This window comes from Coffea eugenioides, chromosome 2 (assembly GCF_003713205.1).
Source record: "Coffea eugenioides isolate CCC68of chromosome 2, Ceug_1.0, whole genome shotgun sequence".
NCBI classification, from domain to species: domain Eukaryota; kingdom Viridiplantae; phylum Streptophyta; class Magnoliopsida; order Gentianales; family Rubiaceae; genus Coffea; species Coffea eugenioides.
This window is the reverse complement of record NC_040036.1, coordinates 3316377-3331043: the sequence shown is the minus strand read 5'-3', so window position 1 is coordinate 3331043 and position 14667 is coordinate 3316377. Positions and strand designations below refer to the sequence as shown.

Sequence of the window (14667 nt, the reverse complement as noted above, 5' to 3'; positions counted from 1 at the left end):
CGGAGGGGAAGGCGATGGGCGGGAGGAACTTAGGGCTGCAAACGAGCCGAGCCGAGTCGAGCTTTGAGCTAATCGAGCCGAGCCTCGACTAAATTTTACCAAGCTCGTGCTCGAGCTCGAGCTCGACGAGCCGGCAAATTTCGAGCTCGAGCTCGACGAGAATTAAGTCGAGCCGAGCTCGAGTTCGAAAAAAAATAAAAAATAATTATTTTATTTTTAAAAAAATAAATAAAATAATATTTTTTTCTTAATAAATAATAAAATATTAAGGATATATACGTAATTTTACTATGAAAATAAAAAATAAAAAAAATATATATATAATATACGTAATTTTATTATTAAATAAAAATAAAAATAAAAATAAAATATATATATACCCAAGCTCGCGAGCCGGCTCGCAAGCTAATGAGCTTAATATTCTGAGCTCGAGCTCGAGCTTGAGTTTGACTCGAGCCGGCTCGAGCTCGACTCGAGCTCGATGCGGCTCGCGAGCGGCTCGATTCGTTTGCAGCCCTAGGAGGAACAAGGGCGAGACACCACAACAGTTTATGGGAGAGGCGGAGGGAGGCAATTTTAAATGCACATGTAGAGTGTAGACTTTCACGTATTAATACCTAGAACGTGAACGACAAGGACGCCTTCGGGCCTTGACCCGGACACTCCTGTGTCGACAAAAAAAAAAAAAAAAAAAAGTGAACGACAAGGACGCCTGGCATGGCAAGTTAATTTTTCTTTTAGACTCAACTCCATAGGTGTGTAGCTTTTACTTCGCATAATTAATCCAGTAGTGCTTTGACAAATCGTTTTCTCGTATTAATTATCGATATGACATATATGATTCTATGAAGTGAACCTAGGCTGTAGTCGAGAAGTCCCAATTCAGATCCTGTTTCATAATTCATTTCAATATTTAAATTTAATGAATTCAGGCCTTAAGACATTCAGATTGTTTGATAACGAAAAATTAAACATCTGAAGTAATTAAATGACACTAAATTTTATAGACAAAACTTGCTTCTAAAATTAAGTGATAAACTATTCACTTATTACTGAATGTGATATGCACTCAAATGTATTAAATTTAATACTTAATAATTCAATAATTTAATAAATTCAAATTTCAATTTTATCAAACGCATCCCTAGAGCATGGGAGTTTCAAGAACTTTGGGAATAAATATGCATGTTTAGCTTTTCAAAAGCCGTAGAAGATGCAATTCTCGTAACAAAATTAAATGCAATAATTTTCCCCTCTTTTTAAAAAGTTTCTATTATTATGTTATAAAAACATGAACAATTCTAACAAATGCTTGCTTTTAGGATTTTGTTAGTAGAATTTGACCAACATAAACATTACCAAACCACCCTATTTTATTTCTTTTTTTTCTTTTTGCCCTATGTGCTTCAAATTGGACCAAATCTGATTATGGCCCAATAAGTAATGATGTGTAGCGCTGTTGCAACGCTTATGACGTCAGGCCAACTTGGGCTTTTTTAATTATGGGGCATCGAAATTCTTACGCAAAGGCCCAAGTACCAGCTGCGGGTATTAAGCTTTGACCCTTTTTAATTTTCTGCTTATTTTCGTTCTTGATCCGGAGAATTACTACAAATACACTGCTGGCAACTAATTAGCGTTGCGATCTAACGGCAATTAAGCAGTAGAATGAAGCTGGAAAAAACAGCCACAATCCAACGGTCCCGATGCCTCACCGCCGCAGCCTATAAATTCTCAAACCCTAGAACGTTTTCTTCCCTCTTTTTTGTGTTTCTGCTCTCCTGCAATTGCAGTTCCAGTGCAATTCACCTTCGATAGCAGGAGAACAAGAAAACACGCACTAACTCACCTACCGATACACAGACTTCCATACTTTAAGCCTTAAGGTAACGTCATGCCTTCATTAGCCGTTGCTGGAAAGTGTTCATCAGAGATTTCCAAAGACAGGAAAAAGAAGAAAGCGAAAAACGCCGAAGCCGAGGCTCAAAAATCCCCTGAATTGGACTCTTCCATGGAGCAAAAATTTAAGAAAGAGAAGAAGTCAAAAAAGACCAAGATCAGTAATTCGGACTCTGATTCCGAAGAACTGAAGAAGCAGAAGAAGAAGGAGAAGAAGCGAAAGGCGGCGGTGATTGACGGTGACAATGTCAATGAAGAGGAGAGGAGTGATACGAGCTCGGAGTTGGGGGAGCCGATGAATTTGATGAAGAAAAAGGCTAAGTTAACGGAGGTAGACGAAGATGATGACGAGAAGAGTGTGAAAGAGGAGCATCCGAATGCTTTAACGAAGTTTAGGATATCGGAGAGGTTGAGAGAGGCATTGAAAGTAAAGGGAATTGAATATTTGTTTCCGATTCAGGCCATGACTTTTGATACCGTTTTGGATGGGTCTGATTTGGTCGGTCGAGCTCGCACTGGTCAGGTATATTCCCTTTGTAATTTTGCAGTATTCCTTTTTGAGTACTAATTATAAATATTTGCACAAGAATCTTGTATGAGCTTGGAGAGAATGTTTCCGAATAGCATGGGTAAAATAAAAGTGGGGTCTTGGACTGTTCCTAGCTTCGTTTTTCTTGAAATTATTCTGGATAAATTTGTTAATTTAGGCTGATGAAATTTTTGTTTTTAAATATAGGGTAAAACGTTGGCCTTTGTGCTGCCTATACTGGAGTCCTTGACAAATGGACCTGCAAAAGCAGCACGAAAGACTGGATACGGGAGGGCACCTAGTGTTCTTGTACTTTTACCCACTAGGGAATTGGCCTGCCAGGTATGATCCTGGGAACTCTCCTTATAAAACCTTTGTGGATTTTGGTCACCTCCACCAAATTCTGTTGCCTTATCTTGTTTCCTCCTCTTTTACTCCCATTTGTTAGGTGTTTACTGACTTTGAACTGTATGGTGGAGCATTGGGTCTGACATCTTGTTGTATATACGGGCAATCCCCTTACAGACAGCAAGAGATTCAACTAAAAAGAGGGGTTGACATAGTAGTAGGCACTACTGGCCGTGTTAAGGTACCATGCTTTATTGCTACATCATCTTTTCTAGGTTTGCGGAAATTTGAGTTGTTCTGACGAGTGATTGTTTGCCTTTGGGAACGCTACAGGATCACATAGAGAGGGAGAATATCAACTTGAGCTCATTGAGGTTCCGTGTTCTTGATGAAGCTGATGAAATGCTGAAGATGGGTTTTGTTGACGATGTTGAGTTTATTCTAGGTATGTAAATTATTTTAATAGTTCTCTTTTAGATGCTTGGAAGTTGTTAAGTTTGCTGGTATTTTGTTTTTTACTACTGTCAATGACACTTTGCTTTTGAACTTCCAAAGGCAAGGTTGAAAGTGCAAGCGAAGTTCAAACACTCCTTTTTAGCGCCACGTTACCTGATTGGGTGAAGCAAGTATGTCCTTTTCTATTGCTCAGTATCACTATCTTCATACTGAGATCAGAGTTTAAAACGGGAAATCATTTTTAGCTTTTTTTCTGGATTAGAGAAGTTCTGCTCTCTGTTGCTAGATGCTGTTTTGCAACCTACCTTTGTACTTCTCCTACACTCCTACAAGGCTGACATTTGATTTGCATGTTCAGATTGCAGCCAAGTTCCTGAAACCTGATAAGAAAACTGTAGACCTAATTGGCAATGAGAAAATGAAGGCTAGTGCAAGTGTCAGGCATATTGTCCTGCCTTGCTCTACTTCAGCAAGAGCCCAACTTATTCCTGACATTATTCATTGCTATAGCAGGTTTTTTCTGGTCAATATTCTTTTGCTAAAAGTTTTGCCTGTTCATGAAGTTAATGAAGTGCATCCTGATGTATTACCATACGATTTTGTTGATTCAGAGGAGGTCAAACTATTATTTTCACTGAGACAAAGGATTCAGCTTCTGAACTTGCTGGCTTATTGCCAGGAGCACGTGCTTTGCATGGTGACATACAGCAGTCCCAGCGAGAGGTAAAGTGTGCGCTTTTGGGAACTAAATGAAATTAAAGGTTTCCAATACTGTTGATTATTTTTTCTGGCCCCCTTATTTCTCAGTCCAGTTCCTGATTATGGGAATACTTCTATATTAAACTGTAATTGGGTGGAGGAAAAGCAGTAAATTAAGGAGCCACAACTCTTGCCAATAGGAAATGATGCTGAGTTATAAGTCATTTTGGCACACAAAATTCACTGTTATCTTTCTGCTGACTTTCTAGTGTCAAGTATAAGATATTGTACCATATGTTTGGACAATCTCGTATATTCCTATTGGTTGAATCTAAGTTTAGATTTTTAGGTTGATGTCTTCAGCTTTTGACTGATGAAAACCACCTTGCATTCAGGTTACACTCAGTGGCTTCAGATCCGGAAAGTTCACCACATTAGTGGCCACAAATGTGGCAGCACGTGGATTGGACATTGACAATGTCCAGTTGATAATCCAGGTTTGTCTTTACTATTCCAAATATCTCGCATTTCTTGATTGTAAAACCTTGTTACTTATTGTATGCAGTGATGTTTAATTTTGCAGTGTGAGCCCCCACGAGATGTAGAAGCATATATCCATCGTTCTGGACGTACAGGCAGAGCGGGTGAGTTGTGGATCCTTGGATATCAGTGACTTTGGATGTTTGAAATGTTGAATGCCTATTGATCGTCTTGCCTCTTTCTTCAGGGAACACTGGTGTTGCTGTAATGCTTTATGATCCTAGGAGATCAAACATTTCTAAGATAGAAAGAGAATGTGGTGTGAAGTTTGAACATGTATCTGCTCCACAGCCAGCTGATATTGCTGAAGCAGCTGGTGCAGAAGCTGCAGAAAAAATTTCCCAAATCTCTGACAGGTTCATATACTACTCATTCAAGTTTGTTTTAAAGTACTTTACTCCAGCTTATACTTTTGCATATAATGTAAAATTGCAGCGTCATTCCGGCATTTAAGGCTGCTGCAGAGGAGCTACTGAACAACTCTAATTTATCCCCAGTAGAACTTCTTGCAAAAGCTCTTGCCAAGGCTGCTGTAGGTTTCTCTCTCTCTCTGTATTATATTAGGTACATATCGTCAATTTCTTATAGTGCAGCAGCTGATGAATTCAGTTTTACATGTTGGGCAGGGTTATTCAGAGATCAAGAGTCGTTCAATTCTTACTTCCATGGAAAACCATGTCACGTTACTACTGGAGTGTGGAAGGCCCATCTACACGCCCTCGTAAGCACTAGAATCCTTTTAGATTTAATCTTGATAGTGCCGCTGCTTGTGCTCGACTGACTTGGTTTTTTCTTGGCATGTAAAACCCCTTGAGATTATTATTCTCTCAGTTTCCCTTATTGCCAGAAAGCAAATTCGGAATGAATATGAAAACAAACACTTTGCATTTTCCCACATTATACAGATAACAATTTTGGGCTAGATGGTTTTGGCTGACTTGTTTTTGGATTGTGAGCGTACCATTTTTAAATTGGCCAACATAATGTGCAGTGATTTGATTCTTAAGTTGGAGATTGAAACTTGTTCTTTGTAGATAAAAGTTTCTTATGCCGATTGTAATGCATGTTAACATGGGATGAGTCTTGAATTTTAGCTAATACTGTGTTACTTTTGCTTTCGCTTTGCCTCAAAAACAAAAAAGGTATTGGACTATGGTCCAAAACTTAGAAACTGCATCCTAGTGTTCTGCATGTAGGCATGATATAGAGTGGAGTTTTTGAGCAATTGTTTGTGCTTTTTTATGTGTGTCATTCTCTGCCTTAATAATCCTTTTGATGTCTTCTTGTGGCAGCTTTGCTTACAGCGTGCTGCGAAGGTTCTTACCTGAAGAAAAGGTCGAGTCAATTAAGGGTCTTGCTTTAACGGCTGATGGAAAAGGGGCCGTGTTTGATGTGGCTGCTGAAGATCTGGACTTGTTTCTCAAGGGTACATTTCATTCTTTACGCCTTGATATAGAAATAATGTGGTCTTGGTAAATATTAGAGGTGATTTGCAATATTATTCATGACAAAGATTCATCTTTCAATTAATAAGATGAAATTTCTGACACCTATGAATGGCAGAGGGTCACTGAAATTGCAACTATTGCCTTCCTAAAAATGGAAATACTTGTATTTCTTGATTTAGTTTTTGTACTCAAAAAGTATTTTTCCTCCACTTGTGGCGGTGCAGGCCAGGAAGGTGCTGGTGGGGTTAGCTTGGATGTTGTGAAGTTATTGCCACGGTTGCAAGACAGAGACCAGGTAAGAGGTGCAAGATTTGGGAGTGGTGGTCGTGGTGGCTTTTCTGATAGGAGGGGGGGTGGTAATCGGTTCTCTGGGGGAAGAGGGGGAAGAGGCGGTTCATCTGATAGGAGGAATGGTCAGTTCTCCAAAAGTCCAAGCGGTGGGGGAGGTTTCAGAAATAACAGCCGTAAATGGTGAAGTTTTCTTGCCAAAATGGCAGCTTGAAATTTTGTGGTGGTTTTTATGAGTTATTCTGTTTTCTTAATTAAGCAATTCAATTGACAATTTTTTAGCAGGTGCATCCCATTTCTCGTGCCTGTATGTTTCGGTTTTTATGTATGTCCCATTTTTTCCCCAGTAGATAATTCTACAATAGAGTTTTGGGGGTTTTGCTGGGTTCCCCATCTTAGGTCCTTGATTTTGCAGAAACTGCGAGATTTGTATCTTCAATCTGCGATAGAGCTCAGTGTATCTTCAATTAATTATCGAATCATCTTAGATTGTTTGGGAGATATGTTTTATTTTCGCTGAAAAACGTCGGACGCGCTGGATAATTTTTCCTCCTGCTCCTCTTTTTTTTTGTGCCTCCTCTTAATCATCATGGACCGTGTAGCGTTAGCAGCGGGGAAGAAAAGTCGATGGAAACGAGGATCTAAGGAGCACTGACCTGAGCGCTACACAGAATGGCCACACGGTTTAACGAAAAGAAAACTGAACAGTAAATTCAGTACTCAAATAAACTTCCTTCGCTGAAACGGACGCTAGTGCTATGTAATTATGTATAATACACTGAAAACTTATCATTGATAAATTGCGTAGTAGTACTCGCGGGAGGAAGAACTTGGCAAGGTCTATGCAGCTAAAATGTCCAAGAAATTTTCGCCTACTGATTAAAAAAAAGAAGAAAATTTCCAATTTCTTTCAAACAGTTTCGGATAATAAAGAAAAATAAAAGTTCTGAGAAAACTGATATGAGCAAATTCTTCTAACAAGCCATTTACTGCAAATTCTTACTCTAAACTTGTGCTGTTGCAGAAAAAACTCAGATGGGTACTTCTGTGCTAGGATCGAATGAGGAGGCACACTACTCCTTTCCTTGAATTTGCACGGACTGGAGTTATTGAGAATGGTTGATTATTTATAAATTTATAATACTGCTCTAAAAGAGTTTCTTTACATTACAATGACCATAATTTTTTTTTTTTTACAAAAAAGGCACGTAGGATATTACGGCTGCCGGGCACTACTAGCAAGAAGAGTTTCTTTCTTCGTTTCTTTTCCCCGCTGCTTTATACTAGTTGCTTCTCCTACGGACGTGGGACAACATCCAAACTGGTCGATACACAGTTCCAGTCTTCCAGACTCGTCCCCCTGATTTCCTCAATGCATCATTCTCCACGGTCACCCACTCCACTCTTTTACGTCCCAAAACATCACAAAATATTAAATTTTAAAGCCCTTCCCTCAAGTTCCCATTTTTGACCTTCCAATTCCTCTCTCTCTCTTCTTCCCCTCTTCATATCCGAGTTTCTCAATTTGTTCTCAACAAAACCCTCAGAAGATGATTTTGTGACCTGATTAATGCCCATTTATTGCAATTTGCGACACCATGGCATGGTACAGAAGATCTAAATTAGTTGTTGATGCCTTTAAGACCTTCACTACTAAGATTGTGCCCAAAAGCCCGATCACAAACTCCCTTCCAAAGCCCTACCAGCCACAGTATGCTTCTTATACTTCCACCCGTAACACATCCAGGGCTAACGGATTTGGCCTTTGTGCACCAATTTTCAGAAACTCAGGTTTTCAATTGGGGCTCAAGCAAAATCAGTGCCGCCCTTCTTTAGGTGGGGCAAGAAGATATTACTATGTTGATCGGCACCAAATTTATCACTTTCGGCCCCGAGGGTACAAAAAATGGTTTCAGAATCCAAGAAATGTGTTCATTGTGATTTTGGTGGGTTCAGGGGTGGTGATTACTGTTTATTTTGGTAACTTGGAAACTGTTCCTTATACCAAAAGAACCCATTTTGTGCTTTTGTCCAAAGGTCTTGAGAGACAGCTTGGGGAGCATCAGTTCCAGGACATGAAAAAGGCGTTCAAGGGGAAAATTCTGCCACCCATCCACCCGGAGAGTGTTAGAGTGAGGTTGATTGCAAAAGACCTCATCGAGGCTCTGCAACGAGGGCTGAGCAAGGAGCACATGTGGACTGATCCTGGCTATGCATCTGACCATGCATATGAGCCAGATGAGAACAGTGGACATGAGACCTTGATGGCATTGAGTGATAATATGTCTACCACTGAAGGGAAATGGAACAGGGAGGATGAGATCCTTGATGATAAGTGGGTCCAACAAAGCCGGAAGAGCGGTCAAGAGAAGGGGAAGTCACCTGCAACTGGACATTTGGAGGGTTTAAATTGGGAGGTTTTGGTGGTTAATGAACCTGTTGTGAATGCATTTTGTTTGCCTGGTGGTAAGATTGTAGTTTTCACGGGGTTGCTTGAGCATTTTAGAACTGATGCTGAGATTGCAACTATACTTGGACATGAGGTATAATTTCGTGCTTTTCGCACATTTAATCAATTAGTATTATTTTGTATTTTTGGCATATTTAATGAATTGTAATTTTGTTTCTCTTTGCACATTTAATCAAGTTGTTCTGAATTAGCTGAAACCTTTTGCTCGATAGGTTGCTCATGCTGTGGCTAGACATGCTGCTGAAGGAATTACTAAAAACCTGTGGTTTGCGATTGTGCAATTGATTTTATATCAATTTGTCATGCCTGATGTTGTCAATACAATGTCTAATCTTTTCCTACGGCTTCCTTTCTCAAGGAGGTAAATGTTTAATGTGTACGATTTGTATGGCAGCTTTTCTTTAATATAAGAGCTTCAAAGTTTGATTTGCTAACATCGTTATTGTTGTGCTAAGGACACTGGGTTCTCACATCATGTCATATCTCTATAACTTTTTGCATTGTCCTAAGATTCAAGAGCTCCCTATCAGTGATGCCAACATATGTGCCTAAAAATTTGATTTTGCAGATGGTGACCTTTTGAGCTATATGTTTGATTGCTTGTTTACATACTATCCTTACGTGCATTATGGATACTGAAAGGTGCCATGCTTTTGAGATGTAAATGTCTTAGGCTTGCAACTGAAACCTTGTTAGAGACAAGCCTTTGGCTTCAGTTAATGTGATGCTTTGGTTGCTATTCTTATTGCTGTGCTCTTTGCTTTTTCCTTTCTCTCACACGTCTTATTATCTCTATTTATGTACCTGGGAATAACATAGGATTTTCCAGTTTTTGTTAGGAATGCTGTCTGATATATATGAGAACCATTTCTGTAGATTGATTACTTTTGGACTGCCATTCCAAATACTAAGAGTTATATTGGTCTATGTAGTAGGTTTGTGGAGAAATGTTGAATCTGTACTTTCTTTCCACTAGCTCATACTGAATGCTAAATGTTTGGAAAGTAAGAAACAGGGTATTTTCTCACTCTCCCTGCCTATACATGCTTAGAATTGTTTGATAGAGGGAGCCTTGTCGTGCCAGCTATCAGTTTAGCTATACCCATTTTTCCCTTTAAATACTGTGTTATAATCTGTATATGACTATATTCTTGTAAGTTGTTGTTTTGGAAGATGGGTAACAAGCTATTTTCAGAATTAACCTGTCAGTAATCAGTTCATTTGGCAGGATACGAGTTCAGGAAACTATTTAGTAATACAGGACATTGTATAGTGCATTTTAATCTAGATCTTCATTGAGTACCTCATCTATCACAGTTGTTGAGCCACATTACCTTAAGTTAGTCTTGCTGCATGTGACTTCATTCACAAACAATTTCTAATAAAATTGTAAAACAAAAGAGACCAAGACTAACCTTCTTGTATACAGAAAAACGAAGTGTGGCACATAGAAGTATAAGAGAAGAGTGGAAAAGCACTGGGAGGCATGGAGTTATGTTCTATATATTTATGGCGTTCAAGTGCAACAAACAGAGAGGGAGAGGCGGGGTATATAGCATGGGAGAGAAGTACTTTAATCTTTGAGATTCTTGAACCAGATAAAGGTGATTGAGAGATTTTGACTGAGAGATTTTGACTGTATCTAACTTAACTTGAATATGTTTTATGGCTCAAACTTCTTGGGACCACTAGGAAAGAAGAACAATTGTGTCTTCATTCTTATAGATATTGAAAGCTCTGGAGAAACTTCTTAACAACTGCATTCAGTCTATGTCTTGGTTACTCTCTGAAGTCTGAAGTATTGCTGCACCACTGGTGACCAAAATAATGCAAACTTGTGATTGAATTTTAATTGGCTAGGCATTACTTGCTGATTAATCTGCCAGGTTTGTATTTTCATTTCTTGCCTTTGATAACCTTGTACAACTTGTTGTCACTTACATTTACGTTCCCTTGTAGGATGGAGATGGAAGCAGATTACATTGGTCTACTTTTAATGGCTTCGGCAGGGTATGATCCTCGAGTGGCTCCCAGGGTGTTTGAGAAGCTGGGTAAAGTAACGGGTGAATCAGCACTACGGGATTATCTTTCTACTCACCCGTCAGGAAAAAAGAGAGCTCAGTTATTGGCTCAAGCAAAAGTTATGGAAGAAGCCTTGCTCATATATAGAGAAGTACAAGCAGGACGAGGTATCGAGGGTTTTCTATAAGGGCCAAGACATTTACGTGTTGCAGTTTCACATTGTCAACTGTGGGTAACTTGATTGCTTGGCATCTCCCACTTGCTGATGAAACTTTGAGAATCATCAAGAACTGTTTATTGATTATCTTTATGTTTTTTTTTTTTTTCCTATTTCCCTTCATATTCGAAATCCTTCGGTGAATTTTGTACTTGTTCCAATTTACTCACAGAAACAGAAAAATGTTCAGAAGAGGAAAAGGTGTCCGTGTGACTGACGTATCTTTGTTAATAGTAATGACTCCTAAATGAGGAGGACATGCTTCATGGCAGAATTGAACAAAGCCCCAGTAAAATTCACAGAATTGCAAAAGGTCGTTGCCTTTTTGTCAGCTATGACAGAACCAGAATATCAGTGAAATGGGGGTGACGTGTTGCTCTTATTTATTTATTTAGTTTGGTGAGATCTCCACAATCATTCTCCCTTTTTTTTTTTTTTTTCCCTGTTATGAGTATATGCCAAATGGTTATGCACATAGGAACGAAGAATTCAGCTAAAAAGTGGACGACAAGATGTTGAAGAACAAGACGGCCAAAGCCGCCAGTGAAAAATTCTTGCTCATCAGCATGAAATTTGTCCAAGTCCGTGTCATCAATCGGTTGTGCGAACTCGCTACTGCATGTCATCGTTGCGGTGGCAGGCAGCAGTAGGTGCAGTTTGGGGGGGGGGTACAATACAAGCATAGTAAGCTGCAGCGGCTCACAAGCGTACAGTTCAGACAAGTTATTGGTGAATGGAGACTGGTGAGTGGCTACAAAAGCTTTATATGCACATGTTTCAATTTCAACACAAAGCCGCTTTAGAATTCTGTGATTTACTGTAATACTTTGACCCCTCTAGTTCAACAACGGGTTGAGGAATGTGTTCGGATTTTTGATGGCAAGGGCGCCGTCAATGTTGTTGTAAGAACTTGTATAATACATTCGATAACAGCATGCATGAATCTGTTTGTATCAAATATTGCGGTTGGAGAGTACAAAGCCTGGATGACAGGCTCCTGGATTCCCACGGGATTGTTTTGCTTTAGTCCTTGTAACGATGATTATAGGTGTGTGTCGAAAGCAATTGTTTGCCCCTTCCGTCATTTTACAACACATAATTCATCATAGAACGGAACCCTCGTATATACTAATAATTATTTGGATGGAGGCCAAAAGGCCCGGTACACAGAGATAATGGATGCATCCATCCATCCACCCATCATAAGGTCCGCCCGCAGTTAAAACAGAGGTTTCAGCGGCCTCTTCGCACAGACGACATATCTTTTTCTTACTAATGGACGAATTTGGATGGAGGCTTGCCATTTGGATTTGGGTGCCAAAAGGGATCGAAATGCAGACCCACAGAGGATAGCAAGGGTGTTGCCCGTGATCCCGTGATTTTTATCTTTACGCTGAGAGCGTGCACCACACCCTTTTCCAGCCTGTGCAGCCTCTTGTGGCCCACCGTCGTTCCGCTGGCAATCCTCTTCCCATCCGCGTACACTTCGTGCTGTCGGATCCTCTGCCCCAACCCGATCGCTTCCTGAATCCTAACCACATTGAATCTCAGCGGTCCGTCGGAGGCTCTGAATTCTATCCAGTGATGTTCTTTGTCGTCGTCGTCGTCACTGGGGGCCCAGTACGTCCACAGGTGGTCCCCGTCCACGACGTTTTCTGGGCCAAAACCGCCTCCTTTACCTCCTCGTTGGCTGCTGGCAGTAACGGAACAATTTTCAGCCAGATTGGAGGAGAATACGGTGTCAACTGCTTCTCTAAATTCTCTGAGCCTCAGGATGTCGCTTTCGGAAATGAGGCCTGTGGGATTAGGGGGCACGTTAAGGAGTAAGACGCAATTTCTTCCGACGGAATTGTAGTAAATTTGAAGGAGTTGGTGGAGTGGCTTGGGGGATTGGGATTTATGCCAAAACCACCCGGTTCGAATTGAGACGTCGCACTCGGGAGGTAGCCAGTCGGTGCCTTTGGGATCGCCGGTGTTGAGATAACTGCACCATTTTATTATCGAAAAATAAGCATTATTCGATTCGATTTGGAAAAAAAAAAAAAAATGTATCTTTTTTCTTTTGTGGATCTTACGTTACTTTTATCGTAAATGTTACTCCCCAGTCCCGGCATCTTCTTATCTTCTTATTTTCTAGTGCCGTGTTCGCACTGTCAATGTCAATTCTTCTGATGTTTACTGATTGTATAACAGTGATTAATGGCTAAGACTGGATTATTGATTGTGCAGGATAAGAAAAATAATGCCGTTAATCATGAATAACATTAATGTTTAAAGTTATGGGTTAAAATCCATGATGTTTTGACTGCAAGCTAGAAATATTACTATTCATTTCTGTTGATGGCATCAACAGAAATGTTTTGGTTTTGTACAAATAATATCATAATATTAATAATAATAACACCTACAAATAATAATAATAATAATCTGAGCGAGAATTTAAGAATACTTTTTTTCAATCGTAATGTAAAGGTCAAGATACTGGACATGTTTACCTTGTCAATAACTCATCATCTAGAATAGAGAAAAGACAAGGAGATTCTCTGCATGATTGTCTCGCACTAAATTCCAAGTGTTATTCATTATTGACAAAATCATCAAATATTTGGCTGGAAACAAAGTTAAAGATGGATGGTCTGCCTCTTTGATTCTAAAGATTCTAAATCTCGTAGATTAATTAGCTTCTTTTTTCTTTTTCTTTTTTTTTTATGAAAGGGAGATAGCTAGATGGAACTGCTATCATGTAAGAGTTTACTTACCCGACGATACTAGCATTGCCAATTGATAAGGCAGTTCGATTAATGGTGGACCAGCATGTGCTTCCGGCGAACCCTTGCTCATTTCCGACCCACCTGACGTCCGGACCAGCATCCGAGAATATGTTGATGGAGCTCTGCAGTTCCCTCACCAATGAAAACCAGTCGCCGAAATCATACGTCATGTTTGGTGCATTGGAACCCTTGGCTCCGTCAAACCATATTTCCTTCACACTTCCGTATCTGTCATCGCCCAGTCACAACAACAATAATAATAATCAAACAAATAAACCCATAAAAATCAAACCGAAACAGTTCTGAAAAAGCGAGCGTATCGACTCACTTGCGTAGTAATTCTTGTAGCTGAGCCAGGTAGTATTCGTTGTACTCCTTATTCTTGCCGTATCTTGGATCATGACGATCCCACGGAGAAAGGTACAATCCGACGTCCACCCCGCGAGGGTTGGCTGCATTGACAAGCTCTTGAACGACGTCCCCCTTGCCATTTCGCCAAGGGCTGCTGATGACGGAATGATCGGTGTATTTAGAGGGCCATAAGCAAAAGCCATCGTGATGTTTAGCAGTAAGTATGACCAGAGAAACGCCAGCTTGAACGGCCGTATCAACCCACTGGGCGGCGTCTAGGACTGTTGGATTGAAGATGGCCGGGTTTTCTTGCCCGGTGCCCCACTCGGAGTCCGTGAATGTGTTGACTCCAAAGTGGAAAAACATGATGATTTCTCTCTGCTGCCATTTCAGTTGAGAATAGGAAGGCAGCGGAAGGATGGGAAGAGGTGGAGTTGTTGCGCTATTCGCCTGCACTTGGCTCGCAATGGTAGCCGCCGCATGCAGCGAAATGAGCAGTGATAAGACCGTGCAAGAAAAGCAGTAGTGGTCGTAGTTAAAAGGGTTAGCCATAATGTGCTTCTGAGTGATCTCTTAATCGGTTCGCACCTTATCTTTTTGTAGTGGTGGGGTGGGGACTAGTAATTACT

The 14667-nt window shown here is 40.2% G+C and overlaps 3 protein-coding genes across 3 annotated transcripts; 2 read left to right on the top strand and 1 right to left on the bottom strand.

Annotated features, from left to right (window-relative positions):
• Nucleotides 1-1775: 1775 nt before the first annotated feature.
• LOC113760126 (DEAD-box ATP-dependent RNA helicase 7) lies at nt 1776-6731 on the top strand. The gene is made up of 14 exons (XM_027302697.1): nt 1776-2422; nt 2636-2770; nt 2877-3017; nt 3110-3221; nt 3332-3402; nt 3591-3745; nt 3844-3955; nt 4327-4428; nt 4515-4575; nt 4659-4827; nt 4907-5003; nt 5098-5192; nt 5764-5897; nt 6144-6731. The coding sequence occupies exons 1-14, from the start codon at nt 1895-1897 to the stop codon at nt 6392-6394; spliced, it is 2163 nt and encodes a 720-aa protein (XP_027158498.1). The 5' UTR covers nt 1776-1894; the 3' UTR covers nt 6395-6731.
• A 769-nt stretch (nt 6732-7500) lies between these two features.
• On the top strand, nt 7501-11190 carry LOC113762309. The gene is made up of 3 exons (XM_027305698.1): nt 7501-8750; nt 8890-9038; nt 10637-11190. The coding sequence occupies exons 1-3, from the start codon at nt 7806-7808 to the stop codon at nt 10884-10886; spliced, it is 1344 nt and encodes a 447-aa protein (XP_027161499.1). The 5' UTR covers nt 7501-7805; the 3' UTR covers nt 10887-11190.
• An 895-nt stretch (nt 11191-12085) lies between these two features.
• On the bottom strand, nt 12086-14667 carry LOC113760857 (alpha-L-fucosidase 1-like). The gene is made up of 3 exons (XM_027303590.1): nt 14016-14667; nt 13676-13915; nt 12086-12900 (listed from the first exon to the last, which is right to left on the bottom strand). Exons 1-3 carry the CDS (start codon nt 14588-14590, stop codon nt 12189-12191), a joined length of 1527 nt encoding a protein of 508 aa, XP_027159391.1. The 5' UTR covers nt 14591-14667; the 3' UTR covers nt 12086-12188.